General features: G+C 42.1%; 2 protein-coding genes across 2 annotated transcripts; both read right to left on the bottom strand.

The window, feature by feature from the left end:
* Positions 1–27: 27 nt before the first annotated feature.
* EDB93DRAFT_1098407 (uncharacterized protein) lies at positions 28–534 on the bottom strand (the record flags this gene model as incomplete). The annotated part of the gene is made up of 1 exon (XM_041446892.1): positions 28–534. A coding segment is annotated over one exon (507 nt), but the record flags the coding sequence as incomplete, so codon positions are not given.
* A 1,339-nt stretch (positions 535–1,873) lies between these two features.
* EDB93DRAFT_1068376 (uncharacterized protein) lies at positions 1,874–2,242 on the bottom strand (the record flags this gene model as incomplete). Its single annotated transcript, XM_041444936.1, has 1 exon — positions 1,874–2,242. A coding segment is annotated over one exon (369 nt), but the record flags the coding sequence as incomplete, so codon positions are not given.
* Between the last annotated feature and the right edge of the window lie 5,878 nt (positions 2,243–8,120).

Below are 8,120 nucleotides of genomic sequence, written 5' to 3'. Positions count from 1 at the left end.
GTGTGCTGGGGTGAGTGATGTGTTGTTTGGGTCTAGGAAGATTCTGAAGCATTCTGATAGGCTGGATCGTATCGTTACTGTGGGATCGAAGAGGATTTCCCCTTGTCGTCTTTGGTGTGTCTGATAGTTCTTTTCTTTTCTGCGGTGAGTTAGTGATAGTCCATCTTTTTTCGGTTTTGTTTTGGTGTTAAATTTGGGTGCGATTTTAAATAGGATTTCATTTGCGTATTGGGCGCAGGTGTGAGGGTTATTGCATCCTTCTTCTCGGTCTTTATTACATGCAGTACAGGGGCATGTTTTTCTCGGGAAGTGTTGGCCGTTCTCGCTGATTCGCGTTAGTCTTTTCCTGATTTTTAGAAGGTGTTTGATGTTGTCCGATTTATGCGTGTCTATTAGGCATTTATTTTTTGATTTGTGGTACGTGTTCTTAGGTGCGCCTGGATGGCACCATGATGGGAGACTTTTCTTAAGTTCTTTTGAGAGTTTTATCGGTGCGAAACTGATGTTGAGTTTTTTCGCTGTTTTTAGTATCATTTGTGCTTCGCGAGGTAGGGATGTCACTCTGGGGCCTCTTGTCGGAGGGACCCATGATGTGAGGAATGGGTTAGTGTTTTCATTATTGTTGTATTTCGGTCTTATTTTGTTCAGTATTAGGTCCATTATCGAGGCCCATGTTGGTCTGGACGGGGAAAGATCTAGGTACGATTTTACCCATGTCACTTCTATTGCTTCATTTCTTGATTTGATGTCGAGTAGGCCGATTCCGCCTTCTTCTTTTGGGCGGTGCATTTGTTCTAGGCTAATGGGGGGGGGGGGGGGTGCGTGCATTGTTCCAGATGAAGTTGCGTATGATCTTTGTCATTGCGGCTTCAATGTTCTTTGGCATACCTTGGGCTTTAGTTAGGAATTGTGTCATGCCGCCTGCGATCATTTGTACTATTAGTTTTTTTCCGTCTAGAGTTGGGTGGCCTTTTTGCCATTTTTTCAGTGCTATGTTGACATTGTTCAGTATCGGTTCCCATGGGGTTACATCATTGGTTTTGTTACCAATCCAGGCGCCTAAAGACCTTATGGGGTGGCCGTCCGGTGCTATTCTAATGTCGTTGCTTAGTGGTGGTTCGAGGTGGTTTGGTTGCCGTGTTCGTATTACTCTGTCACGGTGCGTTTTTGATCCTATTGGTATTATTTCGGTTTTTTCGAGGTTGAATTTTGCTCCAGATGCGCGACACCACTTTGATAGTATTGTTTCTAGGTCACTGTATTTGTCCGTCTCATTTAGGTATATGGTGGTGTCATCGGCGTATAGGTTTACTATTATTTTGTCTGTTAGTCCCGGTATGTTGTAGCCTGTGAGTTTTTCTGATTTTCGTAGTGTGCATGCTAATGGTTCAATTGCGAGGTCGAAGAGGAGGCATGAGAGGGGGTCGCCTTGGCGTACCCCTCTGGTGACTCGGAACGGGGCGCTTAGTATGCCGTTTATTGCCACCTTAGTGTGTGCATTTTTATACAGGGCCTTGACTGTCGTGATGAAGGTTTGTGGGAGCTGGAAGGCTTCGAGGGTTGTTATTAGGTAGTCATGTTTTATTCTGTCATATGCTTTTTCTTGATCGAGCGCAATTAGGACACCGTTTTCCTCAGCAATGTCTGCATATTCGATCATTAGTCTTGCCAGACGTATGGGGTCGAAAATGGAGCGTTTAGGTATGAAGCCGCGTTGGTCGGAGTGAATCAGTGAGTGTACTTCTCGTGCTAATTGCATAGCTAGTGCTTTCGTGAGGATCTTATAGTCGGTGTTCAGCAGGGTGATCGGTCTGTAGTTCTTTATTTCTGTGTGCTCATTTTTCTTATAGATGGGGCACATCCATCCCAGGGTGAAGTCTGTATTGTCATCGACGCCATGTTCCTGGATGTCGTTTATTACTAGTGTGAGAGTTTTGATTATGTTAAAGCTAGGTAGTTCTTTCTTTTGATCGTTGATGTGTTTTTCGTGTAGGTTTTTCCAGATCTCGTATGGGATTCCGTCTATTCCGGCGGCGCTACCTGCCTTTGAGGCATACAAGGCTTCCTGGATATGGTTTTCTTTTAGGAGGTTGTGTAGTGGTGAGTCGTCGTTCCATAGTTTCTGGGATTGTGGGATCTCGCTCATTGTGTTTTGTATTTCTGTTTGCCTCATTTCTGCTTCTTGTTCGGACATGTTGTCTTTTTGTAGGTTCTCGTGGTAAGATCGTGCTATTTCAGCCATCTGGTCGGAACGGTGTCCTGCATGATGTGGGAATCATGCATGGACATGAATACTAGGTGACCCTCAAAAGATAAAGTCTGTTAGCTTAGTCCTCAGACTAGTCAACCCATACCTTGGTTTCAAACCATGGTCCATATTTCCAGTTTTCCCCAAGTTTCATGATCTGAATACGTTTTGACGGAAAAAGTCTAATGTGAGATGGGAATCACATTTAGACCTAGTTGATGTGAGAAGGGAAATGAAGGTTAAGGTATAGCCTTGCCTTTGGCTTATTCACTTTGGCTAGAGAAAACCATAGAGAAAAGTACAAAGCCAATAAAAAACCTATCCAAAAAGACCGTGTTTCAATTCCTGCCAACTGTCTTATTTTTGCTACCTACTTTTCTCTAGTGTTTCTTTACTTTACTTTTTCATTAGGATGCTTTGACTCACCTGACACTTCATAAAATTGTACCCATAGGGTATGATGTCATTATGATGTCATAAGACTCCACAGATACTCCTGCAGGTATTCTGTTGAAAGATATTATGTCATCAAGCTCTAGATTATTCTACTCTACAATGACATCATTCATGATGTCATTTCCTTCTAGAATATTCTGCTCCACAATGACTCACTCTGACTCACTCATGGAAGGTTCTGGAATCTTTTGCTCCACAATGATGTCACTCTTGATGTCATTATGATGTCATTACTCCACATTCCAGAATGTTCTGCTCCACAATGATGTCATAGCTCCATCTTTCACCTGTATTTTATTCTTTTATTGGGTTTGACCCAATATTTTGATTGGTCCTCCTTATTTTTTATTGTTTGTGAACCTAGGTTACTTTCCCACACAAAATGTATATAAGGAGAGCCCATTCTCCCCCAAAAAATATATGATCTCCCATTTGTAGCAATCTGCCTCTCAGATATTTCACTTGCAAAGTTAGTCCCTTTGAAGTGAGACAAGTGCAGGGAAAAGAATTCCCTTGAGATTATAAGTTTCTTACCTTAGAAACTTATTAGTGCCTATAGACCAAGTGTTCTTGGTCACATATATTGTCTTTGAGACCCCTTTGTCTCATTGCTCTGTGCCCTTTGACTAAGCGATCTTAGTCATCTATCATATTGTTGAGACCACGTCTCACTAGTTGTCCCATAGACCAAGCGATCTTGGTCAAGTTATAGTCCCCTTTGTTCAAGCGATCTTGAACATATATCGTATATTTGAGACCATTGTCTCACAGTCAGGTGTCCATAGACCAAGCGATCTTGGTCATATTTCATATATTTGAGACCACGTCTCACTAGTTCCAGTATCCAAGTCCAGAGCCTAGAAGGAGATTTCCTAGGCAAATACATTCCAGAAACCGAATTACGTGTCTAGAAGCTTATTCCTAGACAAGAGATTTGAGTTTCAATAAAGAAAAGTAAAGCTCCGGCTAGGTTGATCTTTATAAAAAGATTAGTTTAGCGAGCCTCCCAAGAACTCACACGTTATCTACCACGAAATAGGAAAAGTCGTAGACCGTGTTAATCGAGGACTGGCAAGCAGTCTTATCCAAAGTGTAATTGTGGTGTCATTACATTTACACAACTTTATATAAGACCCTCGGTTATTAAGACATCACTGGAGCCCAACCGCGAGGGAGGCTTCTTTTTGATTTCTTATTGAAATTCACCCGTATCCATTGTATTATTCCCATCCAACTATTCATTTCACACACACAAAGCAACCATATCGTCCATATCAATTATCCCAAAGTCTAGCATAGTACCTCAGCCTACTATGTCACCATCTACCATTCCTACTATGGCACTGTCCATACTTACTATGCCTATCCCGGGTAGTAAGGCCGCACCCAAAAAGTTTAAAGGAGACTTCACTGAAGTCAAAAAGTTTATCAAGCATTACGAAAAGTTATGTGACTATAACCAAGTCACCGCTGACAAGGACAGATGTGAAACTATTAGTCAATATACTTCACGTCATGTCACCGAGTTCATTGAAGGATTGGACTCATATGAAAATTCAGATTGGAATGCACTCAAGGCAGACATTCTGAAATATTATGACGCAGATTTGGACATGAAGCGTTATAAGAGACAAGACTTAGTTTCATATGTCAAAGCTATGAGGGGACAGCATATTCCTACTCTAGCTGCATGGAAGAAATATGTACGAGGATTTATTAGGATTGCAGGTTGGCTTCAATCTGCAAAGAAGATTACAAAAGATGAGTATGCAGGCTATTTTTGGAAGGGAATTTATAAGAGTTTACGTGCAAAGATTGAAAGTAGACTCATGGCTAAGGATCCTGACAAGGATTTGTCTAAGGCATTTGCCGTAGATAAGGTTATCTCAGCTGCAGAAAAGCTACTTCATAGGGATCGGTTCGATTCAGACTTGCTTATCTCCGAGGAAAAGAATAATTTCTCATCTTCGGACTCTGAGGACTCTGACTCAACTGAATCATCCTTGACTTCAAGCAAGGAGTCATCTGATTCAGAAGAAGAGGAAGAGATTAAACCTCGCAAGTCTACACGAAAAGGTTCGAAGAAGCATTATGTGGCTAAGGAAACTCCTAGACATAAGGACAGACATTCTGGCACAGTAACACCTATGGATTCTTCCAAGAAAGTCAGAGGTAGCAAGAAAGCTACAAGCATGGAACCACGTGATGAGATTGAGGACCTGATCAAGCAACTCAATACTATGTCACTCGAGGATCCTCAATACACACTTTTGTATTATCGAGCTACTAAGTTAGACCCAAGAGTTATGCAGATTATTTCTCCACCACCTCCTAGGTTTGGTGCAAGAATGTCTCCTGACTCAAAGGTCCCAAGAATGAATGTTAATCCCAGTAATGGTACTGGAAGAGGTTATGGTCAAGGACGACCACCAGTGCAACCTGGTTCTAGATTCTATCAAGCACCAGGAACATTATATCACAATAGGATTTGTTTCGCATGTGGTGAAGTAGGACACACCATTCCCACTTGTCCCAAGCTCGCTAAGTTGGAAGCTGAAGGAAGAGTTAAAAGGAATGAGCGGGGACAGATTCAACATCCTAATGGGATTGCAATCAGACGTATGCCAGAGGAAACAGTCATTGAAGCACTTAAAAGGGAAGAGAAAATTCCTGTTTCCCACTTTGTTAGTGTCAAACCTGATAAGCCAAATCAGGAAGTTTTGACTAGCAAAGTGAAAAGGAAAACAAAAGCTAGAGTTTACGAAGACACTAGCGATGAAGGAGAAGACAAGGAAAGTGACAGTGATAATGATGCTTTTATGATCCCTGCATATGGTGAAGAAGAAACTGACGAAGAAGAATACTATGTCTATCCAGCAGAAAGGACTATAAAGACTGGTGTCAAAGCCAGACGAGAGCGCTTTGACGGAGTCTATCCTCCTGTTAGGAAGAATAATATTGACCAGGAGATTGGATCAAAGGGTAAGGAAAATGTGATAGGGAATAAACCTATGACTGCCCCGCGAACAAAGCCAGCTCCCATGTCAAAGAAGGAACCCGTGATTAAAGAGAAGCCTAAACCACTAGCTAAGAGTGGGAAAGGCAACGAGGATATGAAGAAGACACAAAATGAACCGGCTTATGACGAAGAAAATGATGATATCATTATGGAAGATGTCTCTTTTCCTAAGCCAGTTATAGCTAAGGAAGATAAGAAGAAAGAAGAAACAGGAGAAAACGCGAATTCCAATCCAAATCAAAAAGTTACACGTCATCGTATATCAGATTTGGCAGTATGAGCCAAACCTGAGAAGGTTTTGGAGTCAGTCCTTAGGACTCCAGTCTCTTTGGAAGTTGGAGAAATTCTTGGTACATCACGGGAATTATCAGGAATTTTGGCCAATGTTATTAAACCAAAACCGCTTATCACGGAGAAAGCCCAGGCTCACTCTATTTGGAGTAAGACCCGTGGCTTATTGATAAAGATGACTATGTATTGTGATGGCGAACCTATCAGTGCCATTATCGATACCGGAAGTCAGCTCAATATCGTGAGCAGGCAAGTTTGGAAATCACAGATTAACCGCCCCATTGACGTAGGAAGAAGCATCTCTATGAATGATGCCAATGGAGGCGAAGGAAAGTTACAGGGATTAGTTGAGAATGTTCCACTCAGCTGTGGAGCAGTCCAAACCAAAGCTAATCTCTATGTTGGTGATCATGTTCCATTTAATTTGCTACTAGGAAGACCGTGGCAACGCGGAAACTATGTTAGCATTGACGAACGGCAAGATGGAACATGGCTCGTATTCAAAGATCCACGAAATCTTCAAGTAACACATTGTCACAACCCAATAACGAATTAACGCTGGGCAGAGACTAGGACTCAAACGAAGGTTATCGGACGAGAGGAACGATGAGCAAGTACGTCTTGGATTGCTACAGTTGTAGATACAAGAGGTTTGAACTAAGGAACTATCGACCAAGACATGCTACCTATATACAACTATTGAAACGGAGATTGAAACTGAGTTACAACTACTAGCCAATCATAAAAAGAGAAAGGGAATCGTACCATAGAACATCGTAGAATATTAAAGAAGCATCACGTGACCATATCTTATCTTATCGTATCTAATCTAATCTATTCACAATCAAAGAACTCGTCTTCTTCATCAGTCACATCGAAGACACGTGTTGTAGGCGCTAATGGTATTTCGGGAATGATAGACGCTTTCAGTGTAGGGTTAGGGTTTGATTTAGGCGCTGTGTATTGGCGCTTAGGAAGATTTAGGAAAGAATAATGGTTTGTTAAAGGTACTCGTGACATTACCCCCTCTCTAAGGTGAGTGCCATCACGAACGAATGAAGGTCGGATATTCTTTTCTCTCCATCGTTTAAAATCTTCCGTAAACAGTACTGAGCCTTTGATTCTTCGGTATTTTCCGGCTGCGGCCGTGGGATTTTTCTTATGGAACTCCGCTAAAGGAATTGGAGCGTTCTTCAAATTCTCTTCTGGCTCCCAAGATGACTCTTCCTTCGGATATCCTTCCCATTTTACTAGGTATTGCAGCTTTCCTCGGAACAATCGGCTATCTAGTACTTCTTCTACAGCAAATTCTTCCCGATCGTCAATCAATTCTGGAGGTGGTCGGTTTGGAGGAGGATGAGGGATCAATCGAGATGCGTGATATGGCGTAAGCAATTCTACGTGGAAAACCGGGTGAATCTGATATTTTTCCGGCAATTTCAACTTGTAGTTCACTTCACCGATCTTCTCTAGTATTTCGAAGGGACCTAGACGACGATCTGACAGCTTTTGACTTGGACGACGTTGTTTGAGATTCTTTGCGTCAAGCCAGACCTTATCTCCCATCTTATACTGAGGTGCTTCTTTTACTCCTTTGTCGTAGAAACGCTTCATGCGCTCATTGACCATCTTAAGAGTATTTTCAGCATCATCTCTCGCTTCTTTCATTTGATCAACTCTCTCATCGGCGGCGGGGATTACGGACATAGAGTTTGGATGGATCGTGAAATCTGGGTTATACCCGTAGAGGACTTTAAACGGACTGTGACCGGTTACTGTGACTGCATTGTTGTGTGAAAACTCTGCTATCGGCAGCCAAGATACCCAATCATTCTGTCTGTATGACGTGAACATGCGCAAGTATTGTTCGACTTCTTGGTTTACGCGTTCAGTCTGTCCATCGGTTCTGGGATGATAGGAGGTCGACGCAGACCATTTCGTTCCTAATCTCTTTGACATTTGTCCCATGAACTTTGATATGAACTGAGTTCCTCTATCTGAAATCACTTTCTTCGGTGTTCCATGATGTTTCCATACATTTTTCAGAAATAGCTCGGAAATACCCTTCGAGTCTACGTCTTTGGTGGTGGGAATGAAGTGTGCTTG

Source organism: Suillus bovinus, assembly GCF_016758785.1.
Source record: "Suillus bovinus strain UH-Sbo-P2 chromosome Unknown EDB93scaffold_350, whole genome shotgun sequence".
Taxonomy (NCBI): Eukaryota; Fungi; Basidiomycota; class Agaricomycetes; order Boletales; family Suillaceae; genus Suillus; species Suillus bovinus.
Note: the sequence above shows the minus strand (reverse complement) of the source record. Positions and strands in the feature narration are given on the sequence as shown.